At 39.8% G+C, this 20,948-nt stretch overlaps 1 protein-coding gene across 2 annotated transcripts; it reads right to left on the reverse strand.

Moving 5' to 3' along the window:
* Positions 1-155: 155 nt before the first annotated feature.
* On the reverse strand, positions 156-17,184 carry LOC118847554 (serpin B6-like). 2 transcript variants are annotated; one of them, XM_036756089.1, is made up of 7 exons: positions 17,053-17,184; positions 12,683-12,860; positions 11,989-12,126; positions 11,156-11,273; positions 5,381-5,523; positions 1,769-1,924; positions 156-699 (listed from the first exon to the last, which is right to left on the reverse strand). In XM_036756089.1, the coding sequence occupies exons 2-7, from the start codon at positions 12,848-12,850 to the stop codon at positions 295-297; spliced, it is 1,128 nt and encodes a 375-aa protein (XP_036611984.1). In that variant the 5' UTR covers positions 12,851-12,860; positions 17,053-17,184; the 3' UTR covers positions 156-294. The 2 variants fall into 2 exon arrangements, with proteins under 2 accessions (XP_036611984.1, XP_036611975.1); XM_036756080.1 differs by having other exon boundaries at positions 16,663-17,181.
* Between the last annotated feature and the right edge of the window lie 3,764 nt (positions 17,185-20,948).

The following is a 20,948-nucleotide window of genomic DNA, read 5'->3' on the forward strand; positions in this document are numbered from 1 at the left end:
TTCACTAACAAAAACTGATCATGAAATGTACTAGGGAACGTTGGCTTCTAACCCTACGTTTGCTCTTCATGCCCTGGTACCAGGCATACACTTTGAAAATTACATTAAAAGAACCAAGAAGCACAGAAAGCATACACAGGCAATCCCAGGTAGAGAATTTTCCAATCAAGAATTTTATTTTTATGTTATTATCACCATGTTGATAAGGACACTTTGGATTACAGGCACATCAGAGTGTGGGTAAAATAGATGTAAATAGCATGAGGATAAAGAGTCCATCAAGAGTAAATGATCTCATGGAGAGATTACTTTGCCCAAAAACAAAATGTTTTTTGAGCTGTTATCTCGGATGAGAAAAAGGAAAGGACGGTCAACCAAGAACTGTGGAGTAAATCTTGCACACGTGTCGCACATGTCTGCTTCAGTAGCACCAGCTGCTTCCGTGCCTTCTTCATTAACTTCCACAAAAGCTTTGTGTATAACCTTGGATAGATAGATGTCATTCCTGGGTGACATCCCAGAAAAGTCAGCCACGCATGGATTAAAGGCATCTGACATCCCCAATTTTTGAAGAATGAATTCCATGTCTAAATTTTCCTCCAATTTAAATCTGGGAAGGAAAACTTCCACCTCCATTTTATCCATCCTCTTTAGATTTAACCAATGTGCTAATTTTTTAGAAGTAAGTTGTTTTCCCAACTAGAAATAAAAAGAGTTGTATATTGTAAGAACCACAGGATTTAATTAAATAGAAAATATTCTTTCACTACGAACTATATTCAAGGTTACTGTGCTAGGTTCTCTCTCTTTCTCTCCCTCTCTCTCTCTCTCTCTCTCTCTCTGTCTGTCTCTCACTCACACACACACACACACACACACACACACACACACACAGACCCCATTCAATAGAATCTAATACCTCTCTTTTCTGTACTTTCTTTCAGAGGACCTTAGATTCAGAGCTGAAAGAGACCTTAGAGACCATTCAGTATAACCCTCCATTTTACAGATAAGAAAACTGAGGTTGTTTCAGGTCCCACAGGTGGTAAGAGGCTGAGCCAGAATTCCAACCAAGTTCTTGGACCCCAACTTCAAATACAACCTTCCTTTCCCTTGCCTTCCCCATCCCACAGCCTTCTCACTTAAAAGAATCCACAGTATCGTAGTTTAGTTCAGAAAACAGGTTTCATTCTCTTACTGCCCCCTTTCATGACTACATTCTAATCTTGAACTTCTCTAGCATTTTGGAGCCTTCAAAGCACTTTCACACATTATCTCATTCACTCTTCACTCCTCACAATAGCATTTGAATTATTTCAGGTAAAGATTATCCCCATTTTACCAAGGGGAAACTGGCTCAAAGAGGTTCCCTGATTTCCTGGGCAGGCAAAATACTGACTTTTCAATTAGCAAGGCTGCACTCAACATGACTTAATGCTGGGCTAGCCTCAGGTGGGTTCTGCTGCTGTAACCTTCCTTTGTCAGTCCCTATTCCTAGTGAATTGATTCCTTGAATACCAAGGGTTCTACCCCTCTCCCACCACCCCTACCATACTCTACCTCCTTAAGAAACTCCTTAATAATGCATACTAAGAAATCAGTGTAACCTTCAGTCATTGATCTAGATATCTAGGACAAAGTAATGCATTTTAAAGCACTTGGTACCCTTAAAACCTTGGTAGCCAAAATTCTGAAGTAGTACCTACAGTTATGAATCAATTTTTTAAAATTTTCTGGAAGTAAGTATCAACAAAAATAATTCTCTCACCATTTTTAGATCTGTCTCCTCATCTGGAAGCAAAATGACCATGTCCATTTGTCCTCCAACATAAGGCAGAACTAGGATCTTGGTAAACACTTCTCTTATGTAGGCCATGCTAAATGTAGATTTCTGAAACATCATTTGTACTGGTATCTGCTTCCCCTAAAAGGAGATAAATGAACACGAAACCAAATCCAGAGCATCTGAAGAGGGCAGATAAAATCAGTGCAACTTACTAAAAACAGAAGTGTATTTGTATGCCTGTACTTCATAGCTTTAAACTGTAAGTCCTCTGAGGGTGTAAATCAAGTGTTTACAGAGTGATGCCTTAATCCCCTGGGGTTTGTTTCTTCGTGAGGAAATGTGCTTCATTTATCTATAGAAAAATAGACCTTTTATCCTTTTATGTGAAGTAGAGCTGCCATCATCAGGCATATCCGAATAAAAAATGTCTCTAATACCAAGCAGTATTTCTGAAGGTCCCTAAATTTCTTTATTCTTTCTTTGGGACTTCTCTTAACTAAGACATTTAGTGCTCTCCTGTCTTCATCATCCTCTTCCTCCTATAAGAAAAAGGAAGGCTCAAAATTCAGCTAATTCCACAACCAAACGTTCAATTAACCTTCGGTGTGAATGAGTGTCGCTCAAATTGCATTAAAAGTTTAAGTCTTATCTGACAGTGTAATGAAAAACCTTACCCCCAGTTAAAGGAATTTCATGTGTCACCAAGCCTTATGAGCCATAATTTAAGAAAACAGATACCCTCGGGAGCCTTTTATCCCATTCAAAATACACTATTTCTACTCACAAGACTTATATAACCAGTACATCTTTTTAAGGGGATAACTATTAGGGGATGTGGAAAGAAGAGACTAGTCCTTAACTTTCTTTGTCCCCAAACCATCTTATGTGTACTGTATATTTTCTCGAACATTTCCATTAGTCTAATAAGTGTGTGGGGGTGTATTGTAGAATTTTTTTCTTTTCAATAGTATTTTTTCCAATTACATGTAAAGACCACTTTAAATATTTTTTTAAATAAATTTTTCAGTTGCAAATTTTGTCTTTCTCTCCTTTCCCTTGCTTCTCCCTTAGACAGTAAGCAATTTGCTGTAGGTTCTGTGGAAGTACCCTAGAGTTTAATATGTCTGTCTGCTGTGAATTAAGCTATGTCCAGTGCATCTGCCTGGTAATGCAAGACCTTGGCTCACTGCAGGCTCCTGATTGGCTCCTTTTGGCAAGAGGACTTACATTGTGTCCATTGCATCTGCCTGGCAGGGTAACTCATAGAAAACAGACATATTCATCTCAGGGGCAACCCCACATTTCTAATTACTGTTTTGTGATATTCCATATTATATCTCATCTTCAATGTATGTTCTAAAACTCACCAGCTCATATATGACTTTTTACCATTAACAATGAAGTTTTTGACATAAAAGTACTGTAATGGTAATGTAAATTTGAAGATCTTCCTATCCATTAAGAGGCCTAGGTGACCTGCATGAATCACATGGAAGCCTAAGTCACATGAAGCCTGTGGTGGAAGGACCTTGCTGAACGGGTGGAGCAGAGCTAAGAGGAAGTTGATAAGAACAGTTAGAGCTGAGGAAGAGAGAGGAAGCAGGCAAGCAGCTAGCTGTGAGTGACAGGGTGTTTGTTTGTGGGAAGGCCCTAGCAGAGGGAAGGCTTGTGGATGGCGGTGCCCCCTCCATTGTTATTATGTATAGATTTCTTTGTTGCTATGATGGAGTAGGGATTCGGCTTTCTGGTGTTTGAATAAATGTTTTGGTTCTGTCTTCCATATAGAGTGTCTGTTGTATTTTATGACTCAGAACTGTGCTGGCATATTCATAGCTGCTATAGGCATAGTGAATATCACATTGGCACTACAAGTACATTGATAGAAAAGATTTTCTTTGTTCATAGAATTTTGTTTATTCCCTACAAAATGAGCTATTTAACAGTGTGCAATAGTTAACAGCAAAGCATTCAGATGAATAATGACTTCTCTGTGTTTCTGTCAATGTATGTATATATACCTATATACACACACACACACACACACACACATATACACATATGTCAAAATCCTACAAAGTCTGCCTTTTGTTACATCTTTTATTACCTGATGATATTAACTCACATCAATTTCTCTCCTCTTAGTTCTTTTCTACCTGTGATCTGTCCTATAAAATGGGAAGGTTAAATGGTTTCCTAGTCTCCGATTTGAATGAGATAAATTCTTTATTATATCAGAATATACATAGAAGGACAGCCCTAGTAAGGGATAAAGAGGATGGACAAAAGAAGAATAGTTAGATAAAGAAAAGTAAAGGAGTTATGTTCAGAGTCCAAGAGAAAAGAAAGCAGACTTCTTAAGCCACTGATACACTATGCTAAGCTTAGACAAAAAGACTGAAAGGGAATATTTCATCTTTTTGAGGAAGCCAGGAAAAGGTTCCTGCAGAAAGGATAGTCTGGACAACAGATCAGATAGAGATACCCAAACTGAGGAAAACAACAACTCTCTCCAAAGAGGGTCTTTTCACTTCTCTTGGGTTCCCCTTGCTTATAAATTATTTCCCACATGTCCTCAGTGCCCAGGGCAAAAGTTATGGCCAAACTGAAAAACACAAATTTAAGAGAATGCTCTTCTCTTCCATGATTTACCATGGCAAAGTTTACGAGAAAACAAACATATATAAACAGTGAGGAAACAGAGACTATTGTAATAAGAGAGTTTCTAAGGTCTTGAGGTGAGGAAATTGACTGGTCTAACAGGTGAAATGAAGGAACACTGAGCTGTAGGACTGAATTCCTTATTATATCAGAATATAGGGAGAAAAGATGGAGGGAGAGCCCTCCTAAGGGAGGATAAGGACGAAAGGAAAAAGAATAGTTAAGTAAAGAAAAGTAAAGGAGTTATGTTTAGAGTCCAAGAGAAAAGAAAACAGACTTCTTAAGCCACTGATACACTATGCTAAGCTTAGACAAAAAGACTGAAAGGGAATATTTCATCTTTTTAAGGAAGCCAGGAAAAGGTTGCTGCAGAAAAAATAGCCCGGACAATGGGACATCAGACAGAGATTCCCAATCTGAAGAAAACAACAACTCTCTCCAAAGAGAGTCTTTGCACTTCTCTTGGGTTCCCCTTGCTTATAAATAATTTCCCACATGTCCTCAGTGCCCAGGGCAAAAGTTATGGCCAAACTGAAAAACACAAGTTTAAGAGCGTGCTCTCTTCTTCCATGATTTACCATGACAAAGTTTACAAGAAAACAAACATATATAAACAGTGAGGAAACAGAGAATATTGTAATAAGAGAGTTTCTAAGGTCTTGAGGTGAGGAAATTGGCTGGGCTAACAGGTGAAATGAAGGAACATTGAGTTGTGGGACTGAACTCTTCATTACATCAGAATATAGGGAGAAAAGATGCATGGAGAGCCCTCCTAGGGGAAGACAAGGATGGAAGGAAGAAGAATAGTTAAGTAAAGAAAAGGAAGATGTTGTTAGTCCTTCATCTATATCTTAAGAAACAAAGGGAATATACTGATTCTTTCCCATTGTCCCAGTTGCCCGTGAGGTCCCAGAACATTGCAGAATTGCCACTTACTGTGCTGATTTTGAACATCATTTCTCTTGTCTTGCTTTTGTCAAATACTGTTTCCCATTTTCCTTTGAAATAGATGGCATTCACGAGTACCAGAGAGGTCAGTGAATTGATGGAATCATCAGCTAGCAGTTTTTCAATCTTTCCTGTAGAAGAACATTAGAGATTAAATCTAGCATGGATGTGGACGTAATCACATCTAAAACAAATGAGATAACTTTTATAAAGCATTTCACAAACTCTAAATAGTTCTAGTTAGCCTTCTCATCATCATCATCATCATTATCATAACAGTGATTATAAAATCGGTCAGAAAATACACTAGGCAGGGTTTCAATCCTTACAAATACAATGATACCTTCACATAGCACTGTCTAGCAGTGATATAATCGATGAAATGTTGTCAAGAAAAATATATAAATTTTTTTTCTGTATTTTGATGTAGTAGCAAAAATGCCTCTGAATACCATGATCAGCTTGCAAGAAAGAACCATTTCCACCCACACAGCATCCCTCCTTTCATTGAATATCTTAAAGAAAAATTCTCTTTATAGTTCCAAGATGTGTTAACATCTAGGATCTCATGTAGACTCACAAAAACCCTATGAGGTTTTTGATAATCCCCCATGCATAAATAAAGAAACTTAGGCTTAGAAAAGTCAGGAGACTCATTCAAGGTCACAGAGCTAGTGAGTGGCAGATCTTGGATTTGGTTTTTCTCACTCTAAGACTTTTCATTTGTTGTTGTAGCTTTTTTCCTTATATATTTTAATTTAGTTCACTAAATACTTCATAATTACATGCAAATACAATTTTTTATTCATTTTTAAAATTCTCTCCCTCCCTCCTCTTCCACCTGTCCTCTCCTTGCAAAGATAAGTAATTTCATGTTGATTATACATGTGAAGTTGTACAAAACATATTTCCATATTACCAGGTTACAAAAGAAAACACAAAAAAAACCTAAGGAAAATAAATCAAATTTTTAAAAGGATGCTCCAACCTGAATTCAAAGTTCCTAAGTTTTTCCTCTGGAGGTAGATAGCATTTTTAATCATGAGTCCTTTGGATTTGTCTTGGATTACTGTCTTGAACAGGGTACTTAAGTATTTCACAGTTGATCATTGTTATAATATTACTGAAATATACTGATAGACTTCGTATACATTTTTTCAGACTTTTCTGAAATCATCCTGCTCATCATGAGTTATAGCATAAGAATATTCCATCACAATTATATATCCCGACTTGTTCAGCCATTCCCCAATGGGCAATCCTTCAATTTCCAATTCTTTGGTACCACAAAAAGAGCTGCTATAAATATTTTTATACATACATGTCCTTTCCCCCTTTCTAGTTTGATCTCTTTGTACATACATATAATTTAGCCCTTTCTTTGATCCCTTTGAGATTCAGACCTAGTAGTGGTATTGCTGGGTCCAAGGATATGCAGTTTTATAGCTCTTTGGTGTGACCAGAATGGCCTTTGTTTTCTTTGGGTGGCTCAGTTTATCTCATTGGGCCTTGCTGGGTGCTGGGCCTGCTGCTCCTCTTCCAGGGCAGGAAGCCCAGAGACCCATGATGGGGAGCAGAGAACTTCCTGTGTGGCTTCATGGGGCTGGCTGAGGGGAGGTGTTGACTCCAGAGCCACACCCTATTGGGTGTTAACCTAGTCTATGCCAGGGGGAGGGGCCAACTCAAGAACCAATCGGCCCTGCTCATTCAGGCAGTGCTTGATGATGTCAAAAACTCTACAAGAGGGGAGAAGATGGCTTGAAGATTTCTCTTTCCTTTTCTGGTTGGCTCAGGAGCAAAGGTGAGCGTGACTCTGGGCCAGCCCTTGTTCTGAGCTCCCAGGCTGAGCCCAGATGTTGGTAACTATGAATTGTATTGGGTCTGTCTGTTGATATTTGTAATTTGTTTGTATTTTGTTCTGAATTTCGGGGTGCTGGTTTTGTTTTCCCCCGAACTAAATGAATGTTCTGAACTTCAGGGTGCTAGCTTTTTCCCCTGAAGTAAGTGAATGAATCTGTGCTTGGTCTGTCTGTTGATGCTTGTCTGTATGCTCCCCTGAACTAACTGAATACTGGATTAAAGAAAGCTGGTCAACCCCTTCACTGTGCTTTCCTTGTTTAAGCAGATAAAAAGAACCTGTGCTTTCCCGGAGTGCCGGCAGCCTCCTGGGTGCATCTTACACCCCCACAGAAGCTGCTAGCCAGATTGTTAAAACATTTGGGTATAGTTCCAAAGTGTTCTCCAGAATGGTTGGATCAGTTCATAATTTTACTAACAGTGCACTAGTGTCCCTATTTTCCCACATTTCCTCCAATATTTGTTTTTCTCCTTTTCTATTATGTTAGCCAGTCTGACATTTAAGGTTGTATCTGAGAGCTGTTTTGATGTTCATTTCTCTAATCAGTAGTGATTTAGAGCATTTTTTAAAATGTGACTATGGATAGCTCTGATTTCTTCTGAAAACTGCCAGTTTGCATCCACTGAATATTTATCAACTGACTCTAATTTTTATAAATTGAGCTCAGTCTCGTATACATTTGAGAAATGAGACTTTTATTAGAGAAACTGTTGTAAAACAAATTCCCCAATTTTCTACTTTCCTTCTAAGTTTATCTACGTTAGATTGGTTTTGTGCGTGTGTGTGGTGTGTGTGTGTGTGTGTGTGTGTGTGTGTGTGTGTGTATGTGCATGCGCATGTTCGCGCCAAAGCTTTGTAACTTCATGGAATCAAAATCATCCATTTTACTTACCGTAATCCTTTTCATTTCTTGCTTGCTTATAACCTTTTCTCTTACTCATAGATCTGACGGGTACATTTTTTCCCATACTCCTCTAATTTGCTCATGATATCACCCTTGAGGTCTCAATCATTTATTCATTTTGAACTTATCTTGATATACATTATGAGGTATTGTTCTATGCGTAGTTTCTTCCCAAGTGTTTTCCAGTTTCCCCAGCAATTTTTCTCAAATGGTTAGTTCTTACCCCAAAAGCTTGCATCTTTGGGTTTATCAAACAATATTACTATGGTCATTCACTACTGTCTATTGTGTATCTAATCTATTCCACTGAGCCATCACTCTATTTCTCATCCAGTACCAGACTACTTTCATGATCATTGCTTTAAAATATAGTTTGAAATCAGTATTCCTTCCTTCACATTTTTTTTCATTGATTCCCTTAATACTCTTGACCTTTTGTTACTGTTTTTTCTAGCTCTATAAAATAATTCCTTGGTAGTTCATTTGGGATAACACTGAATAAGCAAATTAACTTGGGTACAAGAGTCATTTTTATTATGTTGACTCAGCCTACTCATGAGCGATTAGTAAATCTCCAATTATTTAGAACTGCCTTTCAGTGGACTGTTTTGTAACTACTTTCGTATGCTGCCTGGGTTTGCCTTGGCAGATGGACTCCCAAGTATTTTATATTGCCTGAAATTATTTTAAATGGAATTCCTCTTTCTATATCTTTCAGCTGGATTTTGTTGGGAGAATAGAGAAATGCTGCTGAGTTGCACGGGTTTATTTTCCACCCTGCAACTTTACTAAAGATGTTCATTGTTACAATTAGGTTTTTTAGCTGATTTTCTATGATTCTCTAAGTATGCCATCATATCATCTGCAAATAGTAATAGTTTTGTTTCCTCATTGCTCATTTTTATTCTTTCAATTTCTTTTTTCTTTGCTTACTGCTATTAGCATTTCTAATACAATATGTAATAATTGATCTTGGATGTCCTTGCTTCATCCTAGTCATGTTGGGAAGGTTTGAAGTTTATCACTGATTATAATGCTTGATCTTGGTTTTAGATAGATATTATTTGTCACTCGAAGAAAGGCTCCATTGATTTCCCATGTTTTCTAGTGTTTTTGACAGGAATGGGTGCTGTATTTTGTCAAAAGTCTTTTCTGCATCTATTGAGATAATCATATGATTTTTGTTGATTTTGTTACTGATGTGATGAATCATATAGTTTTCCTAATATCAAACCAGACCTGCATTCCTGATATATCTCATCTGGTCATGGTATATAAAATTTGGGATATATTGCTATAATCTCCTTGCTAGTATTTTATTTTGAATTTTTGCATCAATATCCACTAGGAAAATAGGTTATTTTTTTTTGGTGCCTCATTTACCAACCTGTCATCTTTTCATGATTCTTTTCCCTTGCTTTCATTTCTTAACCTAATTTTTCCTCTATCACCCTTATTTGATTTTGAAAATCATGTTTTAGCTCTTCCAGGAATTTTGCTGGGATTGTATCCAATTCCCTTTTTTTTTCTCCTTTGCTCCTAGCTGTTTGGACTTCACTGTTTTCTGAATTTGTGTCTTGATTTTCCTTATTACCATAGTAGCCTTATATAATCAGGTTCTGTTTTGTTTTTTGCTTATTTTCCACTCTACTTCTTGATTTTAAATTTTATGTTAAAGTTAAGCTCTGTTGCCAGCATGATGGGAAGGGGCACTGTCTCAAGGTTGAGACATTTTTGTACTGCTATTTTCAGAGCAATCTCTGGGGGTTTGAAAGTTTTCATGCTTCCAGGATCGCATGGTCTGGGGAGAAGTGTGGTTCCTTCTCCCCTGATTTGCACTCTGGTCTGTACCAGCAAGGGCTCCTGATTTCTTGGGACTGCAATCAATACTGTTCTTCAGGACCCCTGCTCTCTTGGGACCAGAAACAATAGTGTTCCTCAGGGTCCCTGATCCCTTGAACTAGAAGTGATGCTGCTCCTCAGGGCTCCTGCTCCCTCTTGACTGAAAGTGCTCCCCTTCACCCTTGAGCTATGACCCAGAAGTGGGTACAGGCAATGCAGTTGTTCAAACAGCAACAGGCCCCTGCTATCACAGGGGTCCCCTGTAATTTCTTTCTGACCAGTTGCCAGGTCCCCTTACCGTCTCTGCCTTGAGAGCTGCTGAAGCTGCTGATGCCTCTGTCACCATCACCTAGTCCACCACTAAGTTGTGGGCTCTGAGCCAATCTCTATCCCCATGTCACAATCTCTCTACCCTCTTAAGTTATCCTGGGCTGGAAGAATGTGTCACTCTTATTTTCTGTTGGCTCTGCCACTCCAGTTGTTATAAGGAAATATTGGGAGGGCCAAGATGAGGGCTTTCTCTATTCTGCTATCTTGGCTCCACCCTGAGATGTTCCCAAGCCTTCTTTCTACTATACCATATGTTGAAAGAAATACTTAATCATGACAAATAATTCTCTCAGGTTCCACAAAATACATATCCATTAAATAGTATCCTATTTACAGAACATTTTACTTGCAATTCATTGGATGGTGAAAATGAGTCAATTTAAATATAGGAAAAGTAAAATATGTACAGCGTGAATAATAGATGCATCTAAATACAAATATTTAAACGTCACAGAAGGACAAGAAAGTAGGGTTATACATGGGCTTGAATGAGGATATGGTATCATTGTTGGGGTGTATGGGAAACTGTAGGCAGCCTCCTATAATAGGAATGTTTATTTGAGCCATTAAACCAATGGAGGAATAGGTTGTGATTCGAAATGAGTCATTCTACAGACTGATTACTGCATTCAAAGGCATTATTGATACTGTGGACACTGAAAATCAGGGGAAAGACAAAGAACATTTAATAACACTTAATGGAAAGATTTCTGTATCCTCTTTTATGTCTTAGAAAATCAGTCTTTTTTATTTTACTTTGCAAAACAGTTATCAAAATCATTAGCCACCATCTCTCAAATAGCAAAAAAGAAATTCCGTGATTTGTTACCTTCTGTCTTTTCTTCTACCCACTTATTTATATGCTTTCTTGCTTCCTCAGGAGCATTTGCAAAGTCAAGTTCTTCCATGTTTGAATGGTAGAATCTCTGACAGGATTCCTTAAAAGACTAAACAATAGGATAAACAATATAACCAAGTGTCACAAGTCCAAAACTAAATGTCATCAATGCACATCCAGGAAATTTTGGCCCCTTTCTTCAAAACAGTCATGAACATGTTACAGATCACCACATGTTGACCCCAAATCTTTGTGTTTGACATGGATGAACTTAAGTCTTTAACCTAACCAAAGCAAATGACTTAAAAATTAGACATCGCGACTTATTGGATCGTTTTAAGTTTTATTAGCACAAAAAGGTTACTTAGTAAGCAATGATTATAGTTAGGAAACACAAGGGAAAACTACTGATGTGCCGACTTCCTCCAATAAGTCAAAAAATTTTTATTTGAAGGTCAATACTCAGAAAGAGGTGATTATTCCAGGCACTCATTTTCTATAGCACCACAGATTTAGAAGTAGAAGACTTTAGTAGGCATCTAGTCTGACCCTTCCAGTTTTATGTTAAAGAAAACTAAGGCCCAGTAAGGTGACTTCTCCAGACAGAAAATAGCAGAGGTGAGATGTCTACACTACTTGTGTTGTGTCCATTGAGCCAAGAGGTTAATCCTTAAAAATTATGGAAATAATGTGTTCTGGGGGTGAGCAACTTTTTCAAATAGTCCAAACTAAATTTTTATTGATATGGCAACAGAAGGGATTCTCTTCCCACAGAAGGTCTTCATCTCTCTTTAACACAGGGAGAAATAATAGACAAGACTTACTGGGATAAAATCACGAGTCTTTTCTCCAAAGAGCCGGTTGGCAATTCTCAGCAGGCATTGACCACCAGATTTATTAGCTTCTGCAAGAAAAGACTGGAAACTTTGGTGGACATCTGTACCTTTGTTTAAAGAAAGAACCTGTTTAGAAAAAAAAAGTACAATTTCAGTACTGACTTCCTTTCTTATCGATCAAAAGCAAAAACAAAATCCTCAAAGGAAAATCAACTGAAAGTTCTAAAAAGACTGAGGGCATTTGAAAATAAGATTTGAGGATGTCACTCATGTATTCTATAAGCTCCATCATCCTCTATTGCCTTGAGGGGAATATAAGTCTTCCCTGGTCAGCATTTAAAGCCCTTCACAACCTGGTTCCAACCTACCTTTCCAGACTCCCTATACATTATTTCATTTCTCAACTCCCCCTGCTCTCCTGCCACCTAAACTGGTCTTGTCATTCCTCCTAGCAAGGTAAGAAACTAAGATTATTCTGCATTAGCAACCTCAGGGACATTTCTACCCAGAGTGCCTTCTGTGCATAGCACATAGGGTTAGACCATCAACATGTTCTACTTCATTTCCTCTCACTCTCTAATGTCACATTATTAACGAAGCTCTTTTTATGATCAGATCTTCTCAGGTGCTGCATATGTTTTTTTTTTTTTATTTTGGTTTGTTTTCTCTTAGTCCCAAGTACCTGTTGTATCTGTGCAGCAGTATTTCCTTTGGCCCCATCTAAAACCATAGCCAGGGCACAGTAGAGGCTCAGGGGAGAATAAAACACATTCTGTGAGCCATCTTCTTCACTGATTTCTTTAAAAACATTCAACGTAAAAGTGTTGATTGCTTCAGAGAGAGCAGCCATCTTGGCACGCCTAGAATAAGACAAAGGAAAATACGACATGAATATGAGATATTTCTGTGTGCATTCATCACTCCATTTTGAATCTAGATTGTCTCCAATGGTACCTCTTCAATAACAATAATAGAGTGCATTTACATAGTGCTTTCATGTCTGCAAGGTAGGTGCTATTATCTTCACTTTACAGATATGGAAACTGAGGCAAACAGAGGAGAACTGACTTTCCCAGGGTCGCACAGCTAATAAGGATCTAAGGCTGGATTTGAATTCAGGGCTTCCTGACTCCAAGTCCAGCACTCTATCCACTGTACCACCTAGCTGCCTCCCTAAATGGACAAAATAATAAACAAACAAACAAAAAAACTGTGGCCCTGGAGAAAAGCAGATAAACTCAGCTTTGCTGATTATTATTATCATTGTAACTCATATCAAGAAAGAGCTTTGATATTCACAAGAGACTTTTCTATTAATTTCTTGCTCCCCAAATAGAAACATGACTAATTAACAAGATTTCTTTCTGGTCTCCTAAACAAACTATGTGCTTCCTTATGTCCACGCATGTGCTCCTGATATTTGGACCTGCTGCCTAGAATGCCCTTCATGCTACCCACATATATCCTACCTTTCTGTCAAAGCACATTTCAAAAGTTATCTGCACCACAAAGCTTCCTTAAACACCTTAGTCAATAATGGCCTGGGCATGAGCTCCTACAACAATTACCTGGACTACTACCTGTAACAATTGCCTTGATCAGTCACCTGGTTCTTATCCCAGAATCCCTTTGTCTAGTCTTTATTTGTGTTAGTATGGCTTATCTAAGATCTCTTCTTGATCTAAGATCTAAGATCTCTTCTTGAAAGATAAGGACTTTTTCCTATCTAGCAAGGGAAGCAATTTGTGGAATAGGGCTAAGGACCAAGAGTGCTGTGGGAATTGGGCAGATATTTTAGCTTGGGTCAGCATATGAGAGAGTAGCAAAAGGAAAGACAGAATAGAAAGAATTTAGAATGTTCTTCTGTTGATTTGGCAGAAAGAAGGCAAGCTCAGAAAGTCATATACTCTAAGGAAGAACAAGCATGAACCACAGATCTAGGCAGGTATATGGCAGAGACCAGGCAAATCTAAAGCAGGGAAACAGGATTAAGGACTTGTAGGCAGGGTCAATACCAGAGTATCAGACAAATCTGTAGGAGTCTCACTGGTCAACAGGATTAGTAAATTCTCATCCTAGAAAAGAAGCTACTTTACTAAGAGAACAAAACCAAATAAAATTCCACATTTCAAACATCTAATTATTGCAAAATCTAAAATAGTGGGGTCACTAATCCCTTAAGATTTTAATACTAATGCTCAGAGCTTTCCTTTTTTCTGAATTGAATGTACAGGTAGGGTCTTGTCCTCTACTGGATTAGTTCATTTACAAAGCCTGGATGTTAGTCCATCAAAGACTTCAAATTTTTAAGCAATTCATATTGGCAGATAAAATACCCAAATAACCCTCCAGCTTTCTGATGTAGCTACATTAATCTTAAAAAAAATTAAATACCTTAAAAATATATAACACACATCTCTAAAACTAAAACATCATTGTAATGAAGGCTATGAACAAGAATGTACTTGTATAGAAAATAATCTAGTCAGAGTAGGAATACATTAGAGTTAGATCAATTCTAGTTCTTTCTGTTTTCTCCTTGCCCCTAAAATAAAGCAATATAAACACCATTTATTCCTATGTGGTCATGAACACAAAAAAGTATTTCTGGACTCTTGATTAACCCAAGTGATTGGCACAATTTTACTAAGTGGATTAAGTTGCTGGTAACAATATTATGTAAATAACACTTTGAAGGAGTATTTGGCTTCAGTAGGATTAACAGTGGCTTCACCTCACAAGTTTTCATAGTAATGGTCTTCTTTTCTTTTATTCTAATCCTAGCTCTAGTTACAACAATCTCAGGAAATATGAAAAAGTCCTACACCTTGGTATTTAAGGAGCAGAGTGTAGGTTATACCAGGCAAGCAGTAAAAGAGGGTTTCTTTCATTCATTTTTACTATGACTAGGCTCTTATAGTAAGGATGGGTTAGAAATAAATGTGAAAATGCGCACTTTGATTTGCTTCACAAACATACCTTTAACACACACACACACACACAAACACAAAATCATCCAGGTAATCAGAAGAACTGTATGAGGACTGGCTGCCTTGACATACCAACAATCCTTTGTGGGGACTGAAAGTAAATCTAGCAAGACCTACAGAAAATCAGCAACTCTAATACTGATTGAGCACATACCAGCTGTGAAGCAGACCCTGAGCAACTTGGTGGTTTATGGACCTACAGAAGACTCCCTTATCTACAGAGACTCCCCTAACTTTGGCTATGGGGTTCTCCAAAGCATCCTGTTTTTAGACTGCTCATCTGATTTGTGTATCAAAGGGCCACAGCCTCAGTCCCCCTCACTGTGCGGATAGGCATCATTGACTCATTCTTTTCTAAGCCCACCTTCCCCTCAAACTCCTTTCCTTCCTATGTTCTAAAAGTACATAAACTCTCCCTATCCATTACTTGGTGGGCTGTTAGTATAGCCTGGCAGTCCCCGTATGCAGGTTTTACTTCCCTGCTTAATAAAAAATCCTTTCATTAATTTCACAACTATAGTCTTTCTCTGGTTTTCTTCCCTTTAGGGAAAAGGGAGATTTAAATCTTGAGAGGTGGCTTTTGTCTTCTCCCAATGTTTTCCCCTTTGGAGGAAAGAGGGATCTGAATTCCCTCAAGAGAGCCTTTGCCTCATTTAACATCAATCCTAAAGTTTGTCAAACTAGCCAAAGTTTGCTTTGAAATAAAAATGAACTAGATAAGAGTTCACCAATGTACCACTTCACGTTATCACACAGTATTACTATATCTTAAGAAAACATTGCTGGTGGGAGACAGGCTGGGAGAAAGCTGGGTGCCTGAAACCTGGCAGAGATACCCAGGCCTCCCAACACAGGACCTCAGTCTGTGGAACAGACGAGAGGCAGCGCAAGGCCACCGAGTGAAACACCAACTCCTGAGGCTTGCAGTCCAAAGGTATGAAACGTGCCCCAACCCTCACTTTCAGGATTTACAGCTTCTCCTTAGGGCTTGAACACTTTTGTGGGATCTATGTAGCTGATACCATAAAAAGCCCTGGGTCCAGGCTGGTCAAAACCTGTATTCTAGTCCAGGCTCTGCCACTAAATAGCCGTGTAACCATGTCCAGACTACTTAGCCTCTTTGGGGAAGTCCACCGTGGTTACTTACAACTTTAAAACTGTAGGAAAATCCCCCAAATGAAACCTACTCTTCTCCCCTAATGCAGAAATGCTGTAAGGCAGAAGAGTTAGAATCTACTGCCCATCCACCTCCTTTCTCCGCACAGGTAAATATCCTATTTCTAAGGCAAGTATCACCGGGAACCAAGTAGCTGGGAGTGACTCAGTTCTGCCCGCACGTCTTCTTTCTGAAGTCGTCTTCCTCTGCCTCCCCCAGGAACTGACAATGAGAAAGAAACAGAGTTGCAGGATACCTCTGCTCCTTTTTCGCAGTTTCGGTAACGTTGTAGGTTAGATCCCGTTAGATCCCGAGAGCTCAATGGAGCCCCAGGTTCAGGGACTATCAAGGGCCATCGCTGGGCTGCTCCCTGACTGCCCTATGCATAAATCATAAACAACATATGTGGCTGCCCACAGGTGCCCCAGTGTGCTGGGGGAAGGTGGGAAGTGGAGAAAATTACTATGCTCATTCTCAACATAGGGCAACCTAAGCAGGCGCTCAGAACCCACTCACCTCAGCCAGGAATCCATGCCAGGCTCAGGCTACTAAAACCTCTCAATCAGAAGCTACAAGCTACGGCTCGCGCTCTGGTGAAGGCACAAGCGGGGTCGTATCAGGCGTGGTCGGGCCCACGGACTTCCTCTCTAGTTTCAAAACGCAGACACAAGCTATATGACCCAAGCCTCAGGTCGCTTGGCTCCACAAATCCCGATCCGGGCCGCCCTGACCTCAGGGCCAAGTGGCAAGATGGGTATGCCTCAGCCAAGACTCCGTCGCCTTTTTACCATCTCCGGTCTCCGCAAAGGGGAGGAATGAAGCCCTGATACCCGACCCTCCCAGTGCTTTGCTTTTGGAGGAAGGCGCAGAGCAGATCGCAGAGAAGCCCAGCCAGCCCCCGCCTACCGGTATTTGCTGTAGTGGCGGCGGTAAGCGCTGCTGTTGCGGCTTCCTTCTACACCTCTGCTTGCAAACTTGGGGAGAAGTACTGCTGTTAAGCTCAGGGTGGGTCTGGTTTAAAGCTCTAGCGGCTGTGTCAGAGCTACCCCCAGGGCCTGGGAATAGCCTCCGCTGGGCCATGGGAGGAGTCAGAGAGAAAGCTACTTCCTCCTACTCCTTAAACTATTTTCTAACTTGGGGCATACTGGAAACCTGGTGCCCAGGGAAACCAGGGGCCTTCGGGGCCACGCTCACCTCGTCTCTGAAGACCTGGGTCCAAGTTCTGCCTAGGACACATATTGCCTGGGTGACCCTAGGAAAGTCACTTTACATCTCTCGTGTCTTAAGCAACTCCCTTTGACTGCAAGTTTCAGACAAGGCGCCAACCTTCATTGGAATAGGAAATTCCTTACTGGAAATTTTCTACGCCGATGAAATAACAGGTTCGGTCCCAGTCCCTCTCCCTAGTCAACCCATTGCGCTTCTCAACCTTATCCGGGCACTATGTGAGTTGGTAAGAATAATTCCCCAGAGACGGAATTAAAGAAGAAAAGCAGTAACGGAGGGAGGCAGGGGAAAGGGGACTGAAAACCATCCTAAACGATTTGTCTAAGCCTCTAAAACACGTTTGACTCCTTCCCTCTAAAGGGAACCTCAAACTGTTATAGAGCAAAATTATGCTTCTAGTCCTTTGTCTGTATCTCTTTGCCCTGTTCAGATGACGGAATACCATTTTTCACCCCTGTAGTCTCATCAGCCCACAGAAAAAAGTTAAAATAATGAAAGCTCATCTTTGAATTCTAATTCTGGCCAATTGAGAATGGAGAGAGAGAGATGGAATGAAAGAGGAAGGGAAGGAGAAAGGGAGGGAGGAGAGAGAGAGACAGAGAGAGAGACAGAGAGAGAGAGACAGAGACACAGAGAGACAGAGACACAGAGAGAGACAGAGACAGAGAGAGAGATTAAGATTTCTGTATATCTTGTCCAGGCTGGAAACACAGCGATTTTTCATGGGTCCAATCCTAATGCTCATGGGCATGGAAGCTTTAACCTACTCCATTTTTCTGACCTCTATTACTTTGCTACTCCTCAGGCAACCTCTTGGCCTTTCACTTTTAAGGCTTTGCCACGTTAGCACTGGACTTAGTATGGACACAGAATCAACTTTAGCCCTACTGTACCTCAGGACTCCCAAACCTAAGGGATCCACCAGCCTCAGCCTCCCCAGTATCAGGGATTATAGGTGTTTACTACTACACCTTGTTATAATAGGATTTTTATATTTGTGTATGTGTGTTTATATGTGTACATAGAGAGGGTGTGTATGTGTACGTATATTATATATGATGAAATCCTAATAAAGCTGCCCCCAGCCCCAATATTCTAACTTCCTTATAGGTCCCACTCAACAGCAGGCCCACTGCACCTACCTAGCTACTCCTTTCCCCATACTTGGTAGCGTAACTTCTCAGTGCTCACTAGAACAACAGGTGTGGCCGGTATGTCCATGTGATGGGATTCCAGCCACTGCCTCTAGCTAGCCACTGCTCCCAGTCCCATTTCTCATATTTCCCACAGAAACAGCAGGTGTGTCCATGCACTCAACCACAATCACATCTATCTAACTTTAGACAGGACCACAATACTTAGGCAATCAGAAAGCAGCACCACCAGGATGCCCAAAGCAGGATGTGGATCCTAAAACAATTGAAGGGACTTTCCCTAAGTAGGCACCTACATGGTAGTAGTAAACAACTGACCTAGAGTAAACTTATGACATGGAGAGGCTTATTATAATATCATCATCATACCCCCCACCCCAAATGAGTTTTTTGGTATGTATTGTAGGAAATCACATGCACAGTTCCACTGTGGCTGGGACCTCTCCCCTATCACCTAATCCCTTAACAAACCCCTCCTGCCTTTTTAATTCATAATTTCTGTTATGCAATTGCATCTTTACCCTATAAAAATCCATATTGCTTCCTCCAAAGTTCCTGGTTCCTCTTGGAACTTAGCCCTCTTCATGAGAGGCATCAATCTCAATAAATGCCTAAACTTGGATTAGGGTGGTCTGACTGAATTCTGTGAGACAGTTCCACCACAACGCATCATGAAACCGAAACAGTTTTTGGCACCCCGGGTGGACAGAGCCTAAACCTCAACATATACATATCCATATATTAAATATATAATAATAATCCTACAAGATTATATATTTTATATATTAAATATAATACAAAGAAGAATATGGTAAGAACATAAGGAAGATATGGATAAATTGTCATAATTGATAGTAATGAGAGACAATTTTACCTGAGAAAAATAAAGACATCATGGAGGAGATAGCATTTGGTTTTGAAAGATGTTTAGAATTTGGACGGGATGACTTACTTGCTGTAAGGCCATAGGAAGAACATGCTAGAAAGGGGGAATGGAGAAATTATAAGTATAGAGATGGGACAGCAATGATTCTTTCAAGCAATAGTAAAAAAAAAAAAAGACAGAATCATTGAATTTTGTAGCTAAAATTGATGTGAAAGATGGTCAGATTCCATTGTTTCTTTGTATAGAGGAGGAAAGTGAGGGCCAGAGATCTTAATCAATAGACATTCATTCACTTTTCTCAGTAGCACATGGGGTCAACTGTGAGATATATGAAATACTTAAGCTTCCACACAGTTGTGTATGGGTCAGAAGACCACCAACTCAAGTGAAAAAAAGAGGTTTCTCAGGTTAGGAAAAACAGAAGCTTTGTTTGATCAAGTCTCGAGAGAGTTGGGCATCTCTCTCACTACCAGGGTGGACTAGCAGTGATGAGAGATAGCGTGGGGTGGGGGGAGGGAGAAGGCAAGCAGGGATGTATACATATATATATGTATATACATACATATATATGTATATACATACATATATATGTATATACATACATATATATATATGTATATACATACATATACACACACACACACACACACACACACACACACACACACACATACACCCTTGTACAAACAATTCTAAGAAATCCCACCCCAGAGGCTGGACCTCCATCCCTATTCACTTGAGACAAGCGGCCTCACAATCGAACCGGAAATAAAGAAATAAGTTTTTACCCAATACAAACACAGAAACTACAGAATTACCTTATAAGGGGAATTAGGTGAGGGGAGGGGGAGAGGGGAATACCATCTGGTTTCCCTGAAATCATATGATTTACAGGAAAATGAAACTTAGGACTGGTGAGATCCCTGTGAAGCCTTCATACTTTATTCTCTCACAGTTATAATCTTATGACCCCTGCCCCTGTTCTTGTTTGTGACACACAGGAACTGTTAAGACAAGACAAGAGTCCTGCCCTATTAGCAGTGAATAGAAGGGACTCAGAAACCTCAAATTCAGGGGCTCTAGGCAAACTAGCTCAAACCAGCCAGGGTTAACTCCTAGTCAGCAACTGTCTGGTAACTGAGCGTGTTTAATGAACCTCATGCGTATTACCCTGCCTGCCCCAACAGGATTAGGACCTCATTAAGTGAACATGGAGTATATGACCAGGGTAGGGGAACATATCAAAGAGTTACATGAGATGGGGGTATAAGGAAGATTGTAACCCCAAATGGTCAGGACCAATCCTGATCCAGAAAGGAAGAGTTACAGTTACTAATCCTATAAAGCTTACTCTTGCTTCTGTACTCACCACACTCTTTCTTACTAAGGAGGTGAGTGGAACGAGTGAAGACCTCTCATAAAAAGGACAAATTGAATAAGTAGGAAATAAGCAAGATAGTAAGGCCTCTCATGAAATCTGAACTTCAGCTTTCTGCTTAAGTTTTTCTGTGAGATAAGTTAGTGACTGTGGGAAG

The sequence above is a fragment of the Trichosurus vulpecula genome, chromosome 1 (genome assembly GCF_011100635.1).
Source record: "Trichosurus vulpecula isolate mTriVul1 chromosome 1, mTriVul1.pri, whole genome shotgun sequence".
NCBI classification, from domain to species: Eukaryota; Metazoa; Chordata; class Mammalia; order Diprotodontia; family Phalangeridae; genus Trichosurus; species Trichosurus vulpecula.

Coding starts and splice junctions, on each gene's coding strand:
- LOC118847554 (XM_036756080.1), bottom strand. Junction 12,127..12,682: donor CTGCTGCACAGATACAACAG/GTACTTGGGACT, acceptor TTTTCTAAACAG/GTTCTTTCTTTAAACAAAGG. Junction 1,925..5,380: donor TGATGTTCAAAATCAGCACA/GTAAGTGGCAAT, acceptor ATCTCCTTTTAG/GGGAAGCAGATACCAGTACA.